We start from the raw sequence: 21,748 nt of genomic DNA, 5'->3' as shown, positions 1-21,748 counted from the left end.
ACAAATGAGTGTGTAATTTTAAAGCTGAAATATATATTGGTGTCCTACCATGTATATGTGTATGAGTATAGAGAAACATATAAGAGCGTGTGCTTCGATGTGTATGTGTGCAGACGAACATATATGTGCTTGTCCTACCATATATATGTGTGTGTGTAATGGTGAAGATATATGAGTGTGTCCTACCATGTATATGTGCATGTGTATAGAGAAACATATAAGAGCGTGTGCTTCGATGTGTTATGTGTATGTGTGCAGACGAACATATATGTGTTTGTCCTACCAGATATATATGTGTGTGTAAAGCTGAAGACATATGAGTGTGTTAATCGATGCCTTATATATGAGGAAATCCTTGTCTTTATATGTAAGTAATTTTGCAACACTTGGCCCCCAATAGTCACGCCCCCTTGTTACACGCACATGGTGTTTCTATTCGATCGAACACAATAACATGTGGGCCATCACGTATTGGTCAAATGTTACACTTCAAAGGGCACCGGCATCGATGAAAGAACTTTAGAACCACAAAATCCAAGGCCACAGGGGGTCAGCAGCTAAATTGTATGGATGCCATGAGCGGACGCATTGATTTTGTCTGACTTCGGAAAAGGAACAACAAGAAATTTTGTTAACCTTCAGTGATAATCAACATATGAAAATGTTTCTTAAACTTTTATCAATCCTATCACAAAACGTCCCATATCGTACAACGTAATGAGACACATTGCTGTCGTCTTTGGTTTCCTGAAGGCAACTACGTTAGAAAACTTTTTATTTGCGTAAGTCATGTTATCTAAAAGGGTTTAGGAAAGTATGCAATAGACGCTGGTCAGGGCAGCTATATGAGTACTTAGTCACTGATAGCGAAGACTTTCAGAAAGTGCTATCACGGGCCGCCATTGCTGATTTCTAGTACGCATTTTTCCTACAGTAAACTTTTGTATATCATTCCTTTTATATGCACACATCTCATAGGATAAATTTGAAGGCCCATTTCTTGCAGTCTGTGAATGTTTTAATTACTAGTATACAAAGCTACCGGTACCGGTTCGCAGACATAAATGGAGATGCCTTGTTATTGTTAGTTTCCTTTGTCACAGTAATAATCATCTTATTCTGTACATGAAATCAAAAGTATCCAAATTAATATTGACAAAGGTGCCTCTGTATTATTGAAGTATTGTCATTTGTATTGTTGATTGTTATACCATAGTTCATTGCTTTAAGTAAGGTCCACGCTAGCGCTCTCCAAAATCGAAGATATGGGCATCTTGTTTTTCTCGTTCACATGTATTACTTTTGGATTCTGTAGTCGCAAAACTGTACTCCTTGGGCATCTAACTCCTCTGGCGTGTTTTCTGTCTTATTTGGCCAATTTCTACTATTTTCAAGCGACCTGTGCAGCCTGGTAGAGGCTAGAGCATGTCATTCATAAATTGTAATTGCTGTGACTTCCTAGTAACACTTTTAATGTTTTGAGAATAAGTCTTAACACACTTGAAACTGTAGACCCAGAAACGCTTAGCACTCTCTAATTGAGATCACGACTTTGCCTTTCTGGTTCTCGGCTGGATGCCGGTAATTTACTACTTGAGTTATTCCTAAACCGGCCCCGCTGGCAGCAGCGCTCTGACCTAGACTGCAAGGTCAATCCGACTTACCTTTGATTTAGATTTCTGGCGATTAACAGAAGTTGAAGTAATTTTCCTCGTGAACTTGGCCACGTGTGTTTTACGAGACCGTTTAGTGTGATAGAAGACGGGTGGAAGAGGGTAAGACATAGTTGTCTGAAATATCAAGTTCCTTAAATATTCAATTTAAACCAAACGTCCCGAAGGGCTTTGGCCAATCACATGAATCAGGGACTGGCAAAATACGTTTAAAAAGAACATTTTCATTATTTTAATGCCTAGCCCTAGAATTTAGGAAGATTCATTGGGGTATATGTACTTTCTGTAATTATGCATGTACTCGCAACTGGAAAAGCTCAAATTGAAGCCTGCAGTTTTTAGTCGTCCGCTGGGAGCATCACTGTAGTACAGTTACTCCTGGCCTCGGGGTAGCATCTGCCGGTGATAAATCAAGAACCTCCCTGATGCACTTTGACTTACTCCCCTGCTAGCTATTACTGTTTAGCACTCCAAAGTCTTTCCCTACGAATGTTATCCCCATTAAAACCGTTGGCTTCAGAACTTGAGCCGACCTTAAACATACTAATCGTGTCTTGTTTTCATGATAAAGGTCCCCACTTTGATATGAATGGCGGTGTCCCGCTGAAATAAGCGCCGAGCCACTCATTGAACCCTGCGCGCCAGGTTAGCATACTAACGAACCACAGAAGTCCGTCTGTACTGTGGACAAGTCGTCTCTTGTCAGGATAGAATAATTGGGACGACCTAGAATCTAGAAATGGGGAGAGACACACACAAATTGCTCAAGGCTGCATAGATACAGTCATTCTCTTTACACTAGCTTTGCAACTGAAAAAGTGATCAAGCTACGTCCAATAGATTCCATCATTTCAGCATTGACGTGTTGCTAAGTGCAGTAAGAGGTTCTTCTTTGAGGAATGCTTTACAGTTTCACAGCTCATCGTGTATTTGTGTATATACATTTGTTTGTTTGCTTTTTAGGATCTGCAATTGTGTAACATGAATTACACACAGTTCTGCCTTGGAATTCGCATGTTACATGCATTCAATCTGTCCCTAGAATGACTTTCCTTCACCAAATGTTTGGTGTTTCTGAAGCTGTAGTATAATCTATAGGATTTTCTGCAGTTTGGACACAGTCTGGACGGTATACAAGTAACAAACTTGATCTGGTCTGGCCCGGAGAACGCTCTGGGTGTTCTCCCGAGAACTGTTCATTTTATTTTTAGTGGTTCTGTCAAACGCCTCTGTCGTCGGACGTCCCCTCTCCACACTTCCAGCTGCTAAAATAGAGGACCGACTTGGTGGTCTGGCCTCTGGCTCTGTGAGAGAGCGTCAGGACCGACCCAGGAAGTCGTCAGTCAGAGTATGGCCTGGTATAACGACTAGGAACGGGCGACCGAGTCAGTGTGGACTGGAGGGATTGGCATTAACGTTAGTGTGAGCGCCCGGGTTGGTACCGATACGTATACTGTACGGCAAGTTTTTCGGGAGAACTGAACAGGAGATGCCGACCATGGAGGAAGAGGAGGACGGTACCGAAGGTCGGTGTTTACCACAGTTGAGGCGTGCTTTACTTTATTATAGGAATCATGCACCAGAGGTATGAGACGGCATGCTAGGTAGCGATGGTGTGTCGCGTGAAGAAAATAGACCATACAGTCTAAGCGAACATTGACTTTACAGTGTAAGCAAACATTGTATTGATGATAATGATGATCATATTTGATATTGTATGAACATTATCAATTACTGACATTGACCAACGTTACGCAAAAGGGAACATAGCATCAAGAGGTTTCCGTTACTAACTGGCTCTTATATGGCCTAATTTACTTAGTACACCCCCCCCCTCCGGTTTCCCCATTTGGGTGTGGTTTGTTTTGAGGAGTATCGGAAGTTGACAGGGTTATGCCGTGTTGAAGATTAATGCCCGGATCAAATTCAAGTTCCGCCACGCAACCGCAACTGCTGACGCCTATGTGCCCTGAATATGTCATAACTTTTGAGTGTAGCTTTCAAATGTAGCTTACATGTGGTATTTAGTTTGGAATATGCTTGCAACAGTATGTCTGTTTCGTTACTTACGGGCAATGTGCCTAATGTACGAACCATGGGAAGTTCTAATTGTTAAAACATTATATTGCCATTCGATTATAATACTAGTAAGGTTGTCTTTTCCTCAGATCAGGCTATGTGATAACTGTGTGAAGTGCAGTTATTACAAAATTACAAAATAGAGTCAATGTTTTATTACCATTGATTGGTGAATTATGGTCCATACTTGAAGGCATGTTAGGAGCTACATTTGACTGACACCGCATGTGAATGAAGCAAAGTGCTAAAGCAGATAATGGTGTTATATTTTTAGAGCTGTCGCATCGCGTGTTTACGTATTTTGGTGGCGAATCTGTGTACAGTAAACAAAAATGTTATGATGGCGCGCGTACATAATCCATTATGACGTCTCGCTCGGTGGTTGATTAGGAATGTATGAAAATAACCGCACATGTAAGATTATACAGCTAAGGGGAGGGGAGGAGAAACAGCTGTAGTGGAACAGCCATAAATCTAACATGGGCTTGTAACCTTTAACAATCGTTTCTAGCGGCGAAGATTGTAGATTTCATCGCTGGCAGTTACCGGTAGCCTCTAGTTTCTCCAGGGTTTTCTAAAATTGCTAACCACAGTGACAAGCAAACAGGCGGCACCCGGAGACTGCTGACATGCTGTAGATTGTGACATGCATTTACAGTATCACTTTGTGATTGTGTGGAAATGTCTGTCTGCTGATGGGAGCATACTGAAAATTGACGTCTGTTGATTGGGGAACACATGGCTTTGGTGCAATGCCCTTAACGTTTAACTAGATTCATGTCAAAATTGGATTTGTAACTCGCATAGTGTTAACATGTGGAAGATTATATAACGTCAAGTCATAATATTTAAAGTACCAACAACAGGACAACATGAATCAAATGGCGGGACATTAGAAAGCATTCCATGGGATTTGCGACATACCATAGTTAAACGTTCTACAGCGGGGATTATTCCAGTAGTCATCAACATTTGTGTTGACTAAGTACTAGTAAGAACAAGCTGTTATTGCAACAACAAAATTTCAGGTTACACCCCACCCCCCTCATGGTGTGGGCACTTCTTCCCGATTGAATTGTCGCACTATTGAATAATGCAGATGATAACGTACAGCATTGACAATACTTAGCTTTTTATTTTTTATTTTATTATATACAATATTATATGTGGTACTATCTATCTAATACTTTATTCCTTCTGTCTGATGTAGATTTGCTACAGGCCGACCCTAAAATACAAGACCTCGTCCTAGTTTCGGTTGCCCTGTGAATATTTTGCTGTTTCTATTTTGAGTCATCTTGTCCCCGGGACTGTGCTGATGCAGGGCATGCCTGATCCATAGGGGGAGGGGGGATCTACCAGCTTTGCAGGACAAGTCCATTTAATAGCAGCGAGGGGGAGAGGCTTTCCTGGTATAAAAGAAGGATGGGAGAAAAATTGACCTGGATGGAGGTAGTAGACAATTTTGAAACTCAGGACTCGTATTTGTATTGACTGAAATACTGTCATAACTTCGGTATACGTATGGTACGCGCCTAATCTATAACAACAACAACAAAACAACGACAACACAAATGGCAACACGTATTACTGTACTGTTTAATGGTGTTCTATAACCACATTTTGCTGATGACTTCTCACCGAGAATCCCCACTGTTGTGTTCTCCCTGCACGCTGCACGTGTCGGTATGAGACCTGCAGTGCGACACGCGGGTAGAAATAAATTTAGTAACAGGACGATACGGAAGACATGTTGTTATGTTTTTGATGAAGGGTTTTCATAAGGCCCGACATAACTTCTGCATTTTCAACTGTTCTATCAGGACACACTGTCATTCAAACGTCTCAAGTTATTTGGGACGAAAATAATCACACAGAAGCGGGTCGCAAAGTTTTTATCCTAAACTGATTAGACCATAAGGCCCCCTTTCCACTAGACGGCGATTGCGCCGAGCTCTCATTGCGACCTAATTAGGATATGTGTAACCTTCAGTTTTACACTGGGTACATCATACAAAACGCAAAAGTGTGACTGAGAAGACATGAAAACACACAAAGTGTAGAAAGATTCGTTTCTTTTCTATAGAATTCGTTGAGTGATCTGTCAAATTTTAGGTCGCAGAGAGGGCGCGGCGAGAGCACCGTCCTAGTGGAAGGAACCGTTGTATATAATAGTGCGTCATCATGTTTCTGTTTCAATGTAAATCCGCTACTATCCCGGAGAATCTCTTCTCTCTGTGTTTCACATTGGCAGCTGCGTGATCCCATTACGTACGTACAGTAAGGATCAGGTCAGGGGGCAATGATTACCAGGCCTACAACAACACGCTTCACCGCAAAGTCTATGTACGGCGCATGGGGCAGCGGACCTTTGCCATTGCTTGTCAGCTTGTCCTTTGCCTGCCTAAATGGGCGCTGACGTTGTTGACAACCTTCATCTGATACTGTTCGGTCTTTAACTTTTTACGAATATGGTTTACCCCCCCTTGCAGCGGTCCATATCGTCCTCATTAATTGCCTGTGTCAGAGTTACTTTTGTGGCGATACTTCAGGATACCTTAAGGCTTCTGTAGTGTGGTCACTCCGGGGAATTTTTGTTTGAAAGGGTTGAGGCTTGAACAGAGAAGCAATTGATGTGTTAGGATTTTTAAACTGGTGCAACTTCTTTTAGTCTGATAGGGCGAGGCTGAAGAGAAATGTTGCTTATTCGTACGGCTGTCCATCCCAAATATAACATCATATTCTTTTGATTACCTAGCATATGATTTATATTTCTGCACTATCTATTTCAAAGAAGAATTTATATCTCACGATTATTGATATCAATCTGTTTAAACGATGACCAGAAGATCATAACGATGACCATCCCCATATTTGCAAACATTACACCATTATCAGGCATAGTGCTATCAACCCTGGATACCCCACTGGAACCCACACCACATGGCGGCTTGTAGTAGGTCTAAGGTCATGAATGTGAGGGCTTCTGTAAATCCAAGGCATTCAGAAGGGTCAAATAGCATCTTAAGCCCGTCCGTTGGAAGAAGAGATTTAGTATTTTGGCAGGTTTCGACGTTCCGAAGGACCATGTTTTAGTGTGACAAGCTACAGTCTGGACAACTAGTTGTCACTTCGACTTGGTCTGCGAAAGTCTGCCAACACTTGCAACGCCGACAAACCGACAGTGTAGAAGCTTACAAACTCCGGACCTGAGGACTCTTCCATGGAATGGATTCTCACATCAGCACGATCGTCAAGGTCACATGGCAAGAACCTACTGATGATGCAAAGGTCTACAGCTCCTTGGCTCAAGTGACATCACTTCAAAATGATTGCCCAGGTACAGGCACTGAGGGTACACCGATTGGCTATATGTTGTTGTCCTCCCTCGGCTTCGATGACGACATTAACTTCCAGTCACTCCTTGTGGGTCCGGGCATGGCTGAAGAGCCCAACCCTGGCACGGAACTGGATATGTACTTCAGCAGTAATTAGGCAAGGGATACCTTGTGGGGAACAGGACTTAAGCTACTGTACACAAGGCTGGATACTAGCTAAGCGAATCTAGAGTTATCTAATTATTTCTCTTCCTTCTTTTACCGTAATGTTACAGGTCTGAGCTTCGGGCTGGACCGGACCACCGCCCACCGGGAGCTGCGGATCCTGGAGGACGGGCTGACCATCGAGCGGGGCGACCGGCAGGAGGACACCGACACCATCAAGAAGGTGGCCGACAGGACGAGAGGAAGGTAACGGGCTTTCTCCTCTGACTCAGCAGTACCGAAATGGCTGGATGTTTGTCTAATGTTCGCTTTTGAGTTAAATTGTATGTGCTGCTAGTCTAAGTCTGTACGTTTTCAAACTGAAGAAATGGCTGTTTCGACGCAGGCACTACTTTATGTACGTGTATTATGGAATAGAAATTCTGACCGCCGTGTCGCGTCCTGGATGCACAAAATAAACTTTACTCAAGCATCTGGATAAGTTTGGTAAACTGTCAGACGTTTCAGACAGTATCCGATGTCTTTTGGTCAGTCACAACCTTTGCATTGTGTATGACATTGACAGCTCTGTTTAGTAGATTCAGACAGAGATCTGTTGACGCTTTGCTGAGCCCACATGCTGTCGTGACTGCACAAATCTCACAGCATCACCGTCCCTCCGTAACGAGCCCAGTAGCTGCCCAAGATAGAACTCTCACTGATAAGTCATCAGGACTGGCACGATCGACCGCTGGTGCTCTGATAACGTAGCATACAGGACCACATACAACAAGAGATGCCGGATATTTTAGAAGATACTACGGCCGACAACACTGAGATATGTCTATACATGGTGGTGGAGTCGTGATTGTAGAGATAAACGAGATTTCCTTGGGGCCACCCTCTGGCTAAACGTGAAGTCAAGCGAAGTTCGCTGTTAATCAAGGTTTCGTTCTGTGTCATAGTAATTTACTGGTTTTCCCTTTCCAGGTTTATGGATGGAAGAAACTTTGCAGGAAACCCTGCAGTTCTGGGTGACGTGGCGTTGTCCCGGGGGAGTCACTACTGGGAGGTGGATGTCAGCTTCAGCTCGTCCTACCGCGTGGGGCTAGCTCTGAAGAACACCCCCCGGGACCTGTTCGTCGGTAGCAACCCGTTGTCGTGGTGTCTGGACAGAACGATCGAGGAATATTCCGTGCGGCACGACAGGATAAAGGACAAGATCCGCATGCTGGGGCACCTGGAGCGGCTGGGGGTGTACGTGGACTGCGACTCCGGCAGGCTCGCGTTCTTCGACGCGGAGAAGAAAAGTCTGATTCACGACGTGACCGTGGACCGTGCCGAGCCGCTGTACCCGGCCTTCGCGCTGTGGAACGGGTTCATCAGCGTACAGACCGGCTTCAGGGTACCGGACTACATCAGTAAGGCGTTCGGGAAGAGAGATGGCGGTGGGATGAACAACATCGTACAGTCACTCAACATAAAGAGGCTACGGTTTATGTGAAATATGTATAAGTACAGTATAAAGGAGCTTTATCAAATTGACGTTACTCAATGTAAACACACTATACAGACTGGTGGAAGATAATATTTTGCATAGGTTACAAGGCATGTTCAAATATACATGTATATAAAACTCAATCTAATTTGAAATCCGAATGAAATGTGTATTTGTAGATCAAGATCTGGGTCTCGTAATTTGCGTTTATCAAAACTGTATTTTTTTCCATGTTCCCTAGACAAACGTAAGAGATATTGACTTAACGTACTTCGACAAGCAGAAATTGCCAGAATGTTGGAGAATGGAGATGTAGATCATGGTTTGCTTGGTGTACCCTCCACGACTAGTCTGAAGATGGTGCAATAACGCCATCTAGCGCCTACATTTAGTACGACCTTGGAAGTTGTTGACCGGTTCATGCTGTCACTACTTTTGATCAAGTGCTGTATTGCTTCCATCTAACGCAACATATTCTGTGCATTTTATCGGCATTACCAAGCTCGTAACCCTTATCACAAGGGAAAGATAATGTGTACATATATAGTATACATAGTACCTTTTATTTGCCTAGATTGTCCCATGTTTTGATTCTTAAAGCATATACGTATTTGCTCATTGTCAACTTGCACTTCCTATTCAAGCTACTTTTAGTAAGACGATGTTATTTTTCTATAATAAAAAGGGTATGTTTACTGTCAAAAGATGTGCACGGCAAAGAGTTGTGTGTATGTGTGTTCGAGCATGTGTATACATTTATACGTGTCTGTGTAGGTGTGTGTGCGTGTGGGTCTCTAAGCTATATATCTCTTGTCTAAATCTTTATTATCATCATCAATGAGAACCAGCGAAGACAAATTTATTCTACACCATATATAACAAAGAGTACAAAAGCTTAAGAACCCATTACACATAAAAATATGATCCTTTAGTCATGAACACATAGTCGTATCGTTTCCGATGGGTATGTAATGAAACAGCCACAACAGCCTTTGGTATTTGCAAACAAATCTATTGTGTATCTTTGAAATTAACAGCAAGACGGACCAAACGGACAACTAGTTATAACGATGGTCAGTACCTATAGCTTAACCCATGCCCCGTCCGAAGACTGCAAGGGAGTCTACACAATTTGTCCCTTAAGATTATTTTGAGTCTATTCTACACAACAGTTATATAAATGATTTATGAATTATGATTATGAACTCTTGACTTGTCTGCCAACAAACATAGAAAACAAACAAAAATCTAACTCAAAGCTAGGTATTATCCTTAATCATTCACATGGACGGAGCGATAAGGGCATGGTATGTATAACTTATTGCCTCCACCTTTCATACTCATACTTTCATAGGCTTTCCAACAATCAACTAAAAACGCTACCACAATCTCCAACAGGCTTGGTCATGGGAAAGACCATTAATATTTTACTACAGATACTATACCTTTCACGATTGCCAAAGTTCGCGAAACACAAACTATATATAATTTTGCGATAAATTTGGACATTTTGCCTGAAAGTTCAGAGCTATTTCAGGAAATTGACAACAATTCCTCTGTATCATAGACGTAATCAATGAGTGCAATCAGTGCAGTTGTTACTGATCTGCTTCCTTTGTTAATTTTTCAAACAAAGAAAGCCTAAGGTGTGAAATAATTTTTTTTCGTAGGAATCAGACATTGGCCCTAATCCTACAGCGCCAGTTCTCAGTGGGGGACATTTTTGCAGCATCCAAAACTGTCGGGAACACAAGAGAACCAATGACATGATTCATGTTAAACAGAAGGACATCGTGTTAACATCCGGTAATCCTAATCCCAACTTGTCGTCTGAAGGGTGAACATTGTAAGTCTGTCAATATCTGGCTGTGCAAGTATGTTGTGAACGTCTTTGTTGGTTCGTAGATGGGTCTATGGTACAGTAAAGGGGTTGGCTTGCTGATAGTGTTGTAATTCTACTTCTTGTATGGTTTAGTTTCTATAATGGTCTCCATTTTCTACCGCTGTCGTTTCCCGAGCTTGTTCGTCTTCTCAAGCTGTCTGCTCGGACAGGTCATACCGCCCTGAGACCACGGTGTGATTCGTCAGGACTGTAGCTGGTGTGACAAGGCTCTGTCCTTCTTTTAGCTTCCGTGGCTACGCTGAAGGAAAAGGAGAAGCTTATTTTTACTGAAAGCAATTCCTGATATATAGGTGTCCTTCTCACAAATCATATGTATAGCGCCATGGAACTTACCATTTGCCCAGATATTGTACGGTATGAACGTAACATATTTGTTCATTTGTTTTGTTTATTTGTTTCGCACTTTAAAAACAATATGTACATATTAATGAATCATGAAACATGAACAGTGCAAGGAAGGCCAAAACCATACAGCTTATTATAAGAATGCCTTCCTGTATTGTCTTATTACAATTCATATAAATCTAACAAAAGAGGAATAAGTATGAACCTTAATAAGTATGGATAATAGATAACGGATAAATAACATATAAATCCAAATGTCAACAAAAACCGATAATGTAGTGCAGCAACAATAAATGATATTCGGAGAGAGCTTTCAGCCTTCATAGAGGGTTGTTGACGGCATGGAAGTTCTATAGCCTCCTTCGCAGACTTCGAGGGAGCCTGGCCCTTATAACACGGAAAAGAATGGGGTGGCTAGTTTCAAAGTTGGCTTAGGTTCACTAATGGTGGGGAAGGGAGTTTGCCGAGGAAGTTTGCTGTGGGAGGATCGAGTTTCGTCCCGCCGAAAATCCTTCCACGACAAACTACCTTTCTGGGCAAACTTACTTACTTTGGCGGCATTAGAGACCCTAAGCCAACTTGGAAGCCAGTCCCACTAGAAGTTTGCAAAGGAGGCTAGAATTCTAAGGGTTATGGATAATGTTACTGACCCAGCGATATTGAAAAAAGGTCTCTATCGTTGTAAATCATGTGCCGCTTTGTTCATGTTGTTCATGTGTTCTTTGGCCACATAACCAATAATGCCATGATCAAGAACTTACTACTGTCTAAAGAGATGTCCTCCCTCCATAATCAGTATGCTGTTTATTGGGGATATTTCGTGGCACACTACTTATTATTGGCGTCAAGTCAAAGGATTATCTTGACAGAATATCACGGGAATGTCTGTCGAAGGAATGCAGCTCTTTTAACATGCTACATCCAGTGTTCTTCGTTCTTAGATTACCATTATTTCTGTATGAAACCCGGTCTCCTTCTCTCTATATCTTGTCTGGTTACTTGCCTAGCTGGGTATTTGTTGGTTAACTTGAGATACACAGGCCCGCCTCCTATAAGTTTCATAACTGTTTATTTTCTGAAAGTGTGAAGTATCAGTTATAAATATTGATATTAATATTGGAAAGCTTCATAATTGCTGTCGGTATAAAATCAAAACGAGTCGCCTTTTTTTTATACCAATGGGTTCCATCTTTTTCTTTACAGTGGGACCCTTTTAACTCATTTAGAAAATTCACTAAACTGCGAAATAGCCTTCCGCTGATAACATAGTTCGACTAATCCCCCAATATGCCAATCTTCAAACTAGCAACAACAAGCCCACCTCCTCTCGGACAACCCTCTGAAGCAAATGGCGATAACTCAGCAAACAAGACATGGAAATGACTTCCGTGCAATGTGACGTGACTAAGTTTTTTGTGGGAATCTAACTTGTTGTTCAATTGGTGATGCTAAATGAAATCTTAGGTGGGGTTTGACACGGATTTGTTGGCGACTTGTTACAAAGATGTAGAATAAACGCACACGATTACTAAGCTAGATATATTCCTGGCGGCATTCTGATCTTGATATACCAAAAACGCAACACAGCTATTCATCAAATTTACCAAAAAAAAGGTGATGCTTCTTACTGTTCTTAGTCAACAAATAGATATAGCACATTAAATTCATTAAAGCCCGCCTGGGATGCCATATCCATGTGCAGAGTGAGTCCATACCGACTTGAATGAATTGGCGATAAAGACATGTACATATACCTAAAAAAACACTCATCCAAATACAAATTTTAAACCACTCACCAGTTTTGCTCCTCTTAAGGTGCCATATAAAGTTTCAGCATCTCCTTAGGTGCCCATCTTCCAAACCGGCGTCGACGTGAAGACCTTAGTTGAACAGCCCACTGGTACTCCGTGAGGGGTGTGAGGGGTGACTCCTCACACTGTTACCGGTCTCACGGAGTACCTGTCGTCTGGTGTTTGAAATCCACTAGTTACACATATACCAAGAGAAAAATTGTTTATCTAATCGCTTAATCTAATCTCCAGGGCACGGCCCTGCTTGTCCTTTTCTTTGTTTATCCTTCAAATCTTTCTTCTTCAGTAGTCCCTTTGGCTCTGCTATCAGAGAACAGATAGAACAATGCGTGTAGCAGTTCGGAGAAAATTGGTGTAATTGGCGTAATTTTGCATTTATTTCTCGTCTAGTGAGTTTTCTTTCCGACGTTAAGGCACCTTTTGTGGCAGGTATGAATATTCATCCAGCTATGAATCAGAAACGTCCTCTTGTCTTAATCTTAAGATGGCTGTTATTATCTGGGCGTTCGTACTACATCGGAAATGGTTGTAACCTTACATAATTGAGGGACAGAAGGCAACAGGTGCACGTATGACAGTAAAACGCAAAATGCTATGAGAGTCACGCCAAACCTCAGCCTTTAAAATGGAGAAATTCTCAATTAAACGCTTAATTAAGCAGCCACAGTATCATCATTCCATTCGCAGTAAACGTGTAATTTTCTCAAACCCATTTAACTAAAGTACTGAAGGCGTTTTCTCCCTAATCATCCGGCGGAAAGTTTGTTCGAATAAAAGGAAATAATCTGAAGCAAAATGGCAGCAAACAACGTAGGCTGTGATGAGGAAGCCGGGCATTCCAGAAGACAGACGTTTACGTTAAAACAATGTCTAAAAGCTCAGGTTGAGGCGTGTATTTGTCCTCATCATTTTGTCTTATCTTATCTTCTCCTTCGTTTGTTTCTGGAGCGCAGTCGCCAGTCTCAGATCGACGTCATATCATGTTACAAAACGTGTAAAAAAATACACGTAATACTATATATTCGCATTATAGCAGTTACTCAAGCAATTGGATTGATTTGTCACAGGTCAGACAAAGGTCCCCAAGCAGATCCTAAGGTGGCATAAGATAGTATCAAAAGCTGTCAACAAAGGAGTGCCATTTTTAATACCATCTTATGCCACCGTAGGATCCGTGAGATTAGTTTAATGTACTTTACTTATTATGTACTATGGGTATTATATTAGTTTTATCTTTGGTCAGTGACAGTCGCATAAGTTTACAAATCTATCCCCAGTTGCTTCAGTAACTTTTATATCATGTATATCACTACAAGGATATCTAAACTTCATCGAACTACCACAATTGGTGTGTATGTGTATATATATATTGCTACATTGATGATGATTATGTTGATACAAAGTTAAAGAACTACCGGTCCAGCTCCCGATTTGTCAACTGTGACCACAGCCACCGTCGCGAATTTTTATATTCCTTTCCCCAGTCCTACATGCCGCACGCTGGTTTCGTTAATGTCGAAGGTTACTTCACAGCAACTTGGACGTGTTGACCCTTGAAGGTCATAATGGCGTCCACGCAGTAAATAATGGCGGTCACCACGGCAAACGCCTGGAAATTTTGGAGAAAACGTCAACTTAAATAGGCTAACGTCACATTTCCACAGAGGGACCCGGCCGGGCAGCTTTGGGGAGCGAAAAGCAGGAAAGAAGAGACAACAACAACAACAACAAAAAAAAAACGTAAAAAGAATTTGTCAACAGCATGCCTTGTGCATATTTATCGGCATAAACTTTTTCGTTTCCGCAAACAGCCCGGTCGGGTATGGCTCCGGGTAGGAAATGTGACGTAGGCCTAAGATGGGTCATCAAATTCATTCCACTGAGTGGAACTAGACATTTGTCTTGTTTAGTTTAAACGTTTGTTAGTTTGACACCGTTGGCTTTAAGTTTTAACATTCATTTTTACAAGATCATATAATTTGGAAGTATGTAATAACGTCGAAGCCGGTAAGTACGCCTGAGCTATTAAAGTTGTACTCACCGCAGCGACTGCCTGTCTCTGATAGACGACCCCCACAACCACCACAGTCCACGAGCGCCACCTATCGGCATTGACGCACTGTACAATGGCAGCTGTGACGTAGAGCAAGGCTGCTGTGACGGCGTAGACCAAGCTCTGAAATATGGAGGATTTCATTATACAAGGGATTGGTTACAAGCCTTTATTCAATGGCAATATTTATGACGGACAAGAAAAAAATATAACTTACATCCTTACCATTTGAGAATACATGTGAATGCGGTACCGATATTTGATTTTTATACATTTTATGTTGTAGTTGCTTAGCTAGAAGTAGCATTACTATGACTTTCAAATTTGAAACTGACGCCAGCAAACAAGTTAACAACAAAACACATACGACTTTGCGGTTATAGAAGTACTTGGTCTTCTCCAAGACGAGGAGTGCTAGAGAGATGAGCCAGGTCGTCACCATCACGAACATCACCCAATGTTGTCCTCCCCACGCGAACATACTGTGGACGGAGGCCAGGATAGCCCAGCCAAGCAGACCAAAGGCCTACAGAAAACAAAGATCAGTGATAATCTTGATAATCAGCGATAATCTAAACTGCAAATGCTTGAAATCATTACATGAATTCACAACATGTATTAAACTGAATCAGTCGACTTACCAGCTCTGCAATCTTTAGCGTCAAATTTACGTCTAAATTCATGACTTGACGCCGTACGTTCAACTGTGCATTGAAAAACTCTAGTTCTGAATACTGGAGACCGAAAAGGTGTGCAAATATCAACCGGACCGTGAAGTTTGAGCGGTCGTCATGAAAACGGCTGTAGACAAAATACAGAGACAAACACTGGCGTTGAAGGCGCACCACAGACATTTGATCCAGTCTTGTTATACAAGAGCTTTGTCAAAGTTGATACTACAAACCTTACTGCTGCACTTCGTCCCTCGGGAAAACATACAACTTTAGCCTGGATCACTGACACTGACCAAACCAAAGTACTTGTCGTAAGATCACCATTCGCTAGGTGACGCCATTGATATACCATTTGCTTCACTTATAATTGCCTTTGCTTCATTGTGCATCGTGGGTGGGGCTTTGACGAATGTCCTTGAAACATTTTGTGCAAATATAAAATAAAACTTAGAGGTCCCAGAAAACATTGCCTCCAAATCTTCAGCTGTGACGTTGTTACCACTGATCTTAGTTTGCGCTGTTTGCAGGTGTTCCCTTAGACTCACTAGTCGTGTTTAGTGACAGGTAATTAAGTAAATGGCGCCTGGCTATAATAGAAGGGAAGAAAGGCAGGAGAGGGTTAGCTTGCTCCAGCCGTCCCTCCAGGCGTTACAAGCGTTAGCCTGTCGTACATCGGCTGCAGAAGTACTCGGGCCCGGGCTTCAGTAGGACGGTCTGCATGTGTGTTCCCCGGGAAGGTAACTATCAATATTGCTGCTTCACTTTACTGTACTACTGCTTCAGTTCACTGTGTTACAAATGTCGTATAGATAGAAACGAAATGTGCCAAAAAATGTTTTATCAACCAGTATGACTCTCTTTAGTCATTGATGTTTGCAGACTATGCGCTCGCGTAATGCCAGGCATTTCATAACGTAAATCCTAAGCATTCATTCAGGCATTCGTTACGCCTCTGCTCATTTGATTGTGCTTTAACCTCACATTCTTAATGGTCCCTAGTACAGCAGAAATGTCTGACTGCATGCAAAGCTTACGGACAAGATATTCTTGTTTGCCAAGGACGAGGTTTTCCTGTGAATGTTTTCTGTTTGTAAGGCAATTGATATTATGTTCTCCTCCTATTGTTTCCAGTGTTTGAAGGCGGCAAGATAGTCCACAGCAGTGGAGTTACATGATGTATAGACGGCGTCAGAGATCCCGGGGAACTGTGGAGGTAATGAGAACCAACAACACATCATGAGGAGTAACAAGTTGTCCTGTGTTTCTGGCGTTACCTGAGTATACTCTTATGAACCGTCACATCGCCGTGAACAACTTATCACTAACAATGAAAGCGAATGTCAGTCATACTGTGACTTCTATATTCACAATCGACAACAGCCGGGCTTAGAACACTTCTTCGCACAGCAAGTAGACATAGTCAGGTGCCCAGCTACCTGAGGCCGAATGCAGCAACAGCGACATCAGTGGTGATAGAAACAACCGTTCTTTCCGACATCGACAACACATGCAGGGCGTGGTGTACTCATCACGATATGGACACTGCACGACTTGATGTACTCTTCACAACATCGACACTATACTGAGTGCTATATTTTTGGCACTGGAAAAACTGAGCAATGAGAACAAAGTAGCACGGTCTTGACATGAAAAGGTCGTCATTCACATCACTTGGTAGACAGTATCAAAACGAAACATGTCTTTTGATATTTGTTAGATGTTAAATTTGTGTGTACTTATGTATTGTATATTACATGTATATCGAACGAGACCATTAGTAGAAAGACTAAGCCCTTATCCATTCCGTCCACATAAGGGGATCTAGCTTAGTGTTGTAACATTTTCTTACTTGTAATTGTTTAGGGTTAGATTGGAATCTTCAATAAGCTTACATTGGCTTTGTCATGATCAAATCAACCTCCTTGGTCAAATATGACGAACTTGTCATTTTACATTTCAGGGTTTCATATTTTTATAGATTTGGTGTTGAACAGTATAAAGTCTGTCTTTAATGGCGCAGTGCAGGGATTCGTAACACTTCTAGTATTCGTATTACATGCAAGTTTTATCTTGTCACAAAGTAAAAAGAATGATGGTTGTCATAACCACTAGTGTTACAGGCAAGTCCTATTTGTCGCCTGCAAATGTTTTTGTTTATGTTCTTATGGTGAAGAGTGCAACAACGTTTTGTTGGGTTAGGAATACTAGTAATCAGGAATATTTCATATAATACCAGTACATGTGCTAAGTTGCTTGAAAACACCTTAGAAATGTACCGCCATTCTTACAGTTGAATGGAGAAGAGAACGTTAACCATTTTAATGAACCGTAATCCCCACTAAACCTTTTAACAAAATGTACCACGAACCAACTGTCTCAGCTAATGAAATAAAGATAATTGTTTTGATATCGTGGAATTCGAACCTGTGGCGAACCTTATTCGTATATGCATGCATCTTAAGCGCTTGGTATCCTGTATCATGTATGTTATCCCCTAGTTTTAAGCTTCCAAAAAAGCGCTCCTCGCTTGGTTGTTTGTATATACAATTGCAGAAACCAAGCCTATCACCAGTACCTGTAGGCGGTCAGTCTTCTGTCCCAGTCCGACCACACGATTTACAAGGCGCTCGAGGAAAGATCCATTCTTTCCCTTTCTCCCTTATCTTCTGTGATGAAAAGATAAGGCTAGGAGATAACACGTCCTGTCGTCGGTGTCTGGTTAGTTTCAGGTAGACCACGGGAGTGTAAAACCCATGTCAGATCTACGGCTTTATGTGGAACAGGGATAACCGATAAAGGCAAGTCACATTCCGCTAGGGTGGGACAAGACCGTCGACAAGGGTCTATGACAACCTTCTCCGTCATTACACTAGACAGTGGAATTTTGTCTGACACATCCATTTGCAGGGTAGCCGGTGTTAGGCCTACGTCACATTTCCAAACCGAGCAGCTTTCGGCAACGAAAAGTATGATATAAAATACTCCAAACTACACAAGAAGTAAAGAGAATAGTCGTGAGCATTATTTGTGTATAGTTTTACGTATACGTTCCTATTTTCATAAACGGCCCGGTCGGGCCTAGGTTTGGAAATGTTAGCCCTACACAATCTTTCGCTGCTGGGGGCTCACTGGGCCTTCTCCACCATAGGTTTGATTTATAGAGGTTTTAATTGCTGTCGTGGCTCCATTCATCGCACAATTAATGTGGCACCAAGCAAGTATGGTCCGTGATATCCGCTCTGGAACCTGATCAACTTTTAAAACTCGGAGTGTCATGTCTTTATGTCTAAGGCAAGATTGACCATATATTAGATTATTATTATATATTTTTGCTTTTGATCTCATCACACGACTATAGATTGGCGCATCCCGTCCATATGTAAAAAACAGGTGTCTCGAAATCACATATCCACTTAATTGAAAATGATGAGTTTTCACCGCAAGGAAAGTCTTTGTCTCAGGGGGTTTCACGACCTTCTTTTTGTCAGCCGAGACTGAAAAGAAGTCATTACGGACACAATTTACAGGTGGATTACGTTAATCCTACCTATCGAGACGCTCTCTTTGAAAATACCCTACTTACCAGCGGGGCATCCAATGGCCTGGCCTCCTGTCTATGGTGTATATTTGCACCAATTAAGAAAACAAATGAAGATGGAAATTAAGGAATTCGCCTGACTTCTCCCGCCATGAAAAGAGCTACTGGTGTGCACTATTAGACATCGATGATGATCTTAAGTACCTGTATGTTAGATAATGTATCTCAGGTGTTGTAATGCGTTGCAAGTGTTTATTCTTCCGTGAAGGGTTTGTCTGGTAAACCAGTTGTCGTACCAACCAAGGGAAAGTTTGACTCAGGTTATCCTCTGTTTCCTAATCTTCATATACACATTATCTTCAGATATATATTATCTCGAGAGGAGCAATATCCATTGAAAAGTCAAAGATTATCATATTTCATTCATGCAGGGATTTGATCAAGAAACGCCAGCTGTGCTGTATAATTACAGATGCGCTTATCTAATCTAGTTACCGTTCGTGCTGCTTATCGCTAATACCGGGGACCAGTACATTTTGATGGATAATCCCTTAGCACTGAGATGGACTGTGTTTAGTGCGAATTCCTCATCTGCAACCTTCAGTTGCTTAAGGCTGTCACGATATGATGATAAGAGATTCGTCCATTCGTCTTGCATGATAAATCAACATTTCTTCTGTGGATATATGGCACAAGAAATGCCATCAGATATATACATATAAAGATGCATTGGATACATCTGCTTCAGAATACAGCTATTGCACAACTGAAACAAATATAACAATGCAGTATACGCGTACGGAGTTGTCCTTGTTTCAATCGTGCGATACTGGCTATAATATTCTGTAGCAGATGGATGAGACAGGAATGACTATGGTACGGGGGTGATCAATAGTACGTTCTGGGTATCTAACGTTACTTCTGCTTGGGAATTAGAGGTCTACCCCTTCAAGTAGACTGTAACATCCATATCATGACAGAGGTAAAGTGTAACATGTAGTTATCAGGTGTTTAAAAATCCATCACTACCGTATATGGCTATGTTTTAGTTTAGAAGAAAAATATATGGTCTCAATCGAAGTACTGGTTTTAGAGGATGGAAAGTTCTAGCTTGAATTCTTTGGGCGATGAACACCATGGACGTGGTACCATAACAATCCGACACATATAAATACTTGCTAACAATTCAGAAATTAAGTTGATCTGTATAACAATGACTACTGGGATCGCTCCATTCACTTAAGATTGCCCAGGCTTGCCTTGCCAGATATCTCATTTAAATATGATTATTAGGTACTTGGATATTGAAATGAGCCAAGTGCCAGTATATAGCTTGTAAATATGCAGTAGTTTGAGTGATAATTGCCGCCCAGTGTCCCGCCTTCACTTTGCATCCCAATCAGGCGCTAATCCGTCCTGGTGAGGTAATTGTTCGCACTCAATTTCTAAAATCTGAGGAAGTGCAAAGGGAAGGACAAGACAGTCGTGTGTTTATTCATACAGAATACTGGTTCATGGCCACTAATGATTTCGGCAAAACAAGAAACAATACACATCTGTGAAACGCTGAATGGGGATATGGGAATGCACGCGCTTGGATTAACTTTCAATCTATTTTCTAATCGTCATTTCTTTATTCTTATTGATTCATTTTCTTTAACCATAAATTTGACACTTAGATATGACACTTTTGAGTTTGTTAATCACAGCTGAGCAAAATGGAAGCTCCTTTGTTCAATCCTAAATTTCAGCAGGGCAGCCATTGTAAAAGTCGATTTGCCACGGCGTATCACTATGTGTAGTCTGGTCTTTTGTCTCTGCCCGGGTGTGAACGACAAACAGAAAGTACCTTCTTCACAACCATGGAGAACTACAATCTAACCCATACAAAAGATGGGGAAAAAAATCACAGTCTCATACTCAGATAGAAGTTTGAAGTATTTGACATGCTTCTGAAAGTTTTAACCACTCCCGCTGCTCTAAAAACATTTATCAAAAATGTTATGCATCATACTTGAAGTGCTTCAAGTAAACTGCAAAAGAACACAGCACAACATAAACACATTAAATAGAAGACACCCTATATATTTCTATATAAACTCCTTGCCCTAAATGACCAGACTTTTTTGCCCAATATAACGGCCGGGGGAAGGGCATTTCACCAACATGGGCGTTTCTGATAAGGGAAGCACAGGATTCTAGCTACCGGGTATAAAAAGAAAAGAACATACGAGTTGAATTAGTGTGGTTATTTTCCTTTGTCGGCCCAAGGAGGATGAATCCTTGGTCGGCCTAGATCATATGTATGGTTGTCTGTCTGGACCAACCTCCAAATAACACAACTTTTGTACAATTGTCTTGGGGGAAATATCGAGGAGACCAATGTCACTTTTTTCACGTTTTCTACAAAAGTTTACACATCGAAATATACTAAACATGCATTTCTTTTCATCATGGGCAATTTTACTCTGACAGCCCTAAACAAACATTCTAATCAGTAATGATAACAAACATGGCGACAGGCCAGAATCATTATGGCTGTAGATTGCATAGTACTAGTATTCTGTAATGATTTCTTGTTCTCATGGTCAGTATGAATTATGTATGTATGTATGTATGCATGGTCAGTTTTATACACTATTTCATGCAAACTATAGCAACCCGTATTATGTTTTACTTTCTCAAAGCACAC

General features: G+C 41.5%; 2 protein-coding genes across 2 annotated transcripts in view; one reads left to right on the top strand and one right to left on the bottom strand.

The window, feature by feature from the left end:
• LOC118425616 (E3 ubiquitin-protein ligase Midline-1-like) overlaps window positions 1-9,451 on the top strand; it is an 83,267-nt gene extending 73,816 nt beyond the window's left edge. Inside the window, exons 2-3 of the mRNA XM_035834577.1 lie at window positions 7,366-7,501; window positions 8,225-9,451. Of these exons, the coding sequence (XP_035690470.1) occupies window positions 7,366-7,501; window positions 8,225-8,738 (650 nt within the window). The 3' untranslated portion in view covers window positions 8,739-9,451. The remainder of the gene's footprint in view (window positions 1-7,365; window positions 7,502-8,224) is intronic.
• Window positions 9,452-14,217: 4,766 nt separating this feature from the next.
• LOC118425617 (plasmolipin-like) lies at window positions 14,218-15,855 on the bottom strand. Its single transcript, XM_035834578.1, has 4 exons — window positions 15,486-15,855; window positions 15,212-15,370; window positions 14,833-14,967; window positions 14,218-14,400 (listed from the first exon to the last, which is right to left on the bottom strand). The coding sequence occupies exons 1-4, from the start codon at window positions 15,696-15,698 to the stop codon at window positions 14,314-14,316; spliced, it is 594 nt and encodes a 197-aa protein (XP_035690471.1). The 5' UTR covers window positions 15,699-15,855; the 3' UTR covers window positions 14,218-14,313.
• Window positions 15,856-21,748: the final 5,893 nt, after the last annotated feature.

Source organism: Branchiostoma floridae, chromosome 11 (genome assembly GCF_000003815.2).
Source record: "Branchiostoma floridae strain S238N-H82 chromosome 11, Bfl_VNyyK, whole genome shotgun sequence".
Lineage (NCBI taxonomy): Eukaryota > Metazoa > Chordata > Leptocardii > Amphioxiformes > Branchiostomatidae > Branchiostoma > Branchiostoma floridae.
This window is presented reverse-complemented; position numbering and strand designations above follow the sequence as displayed.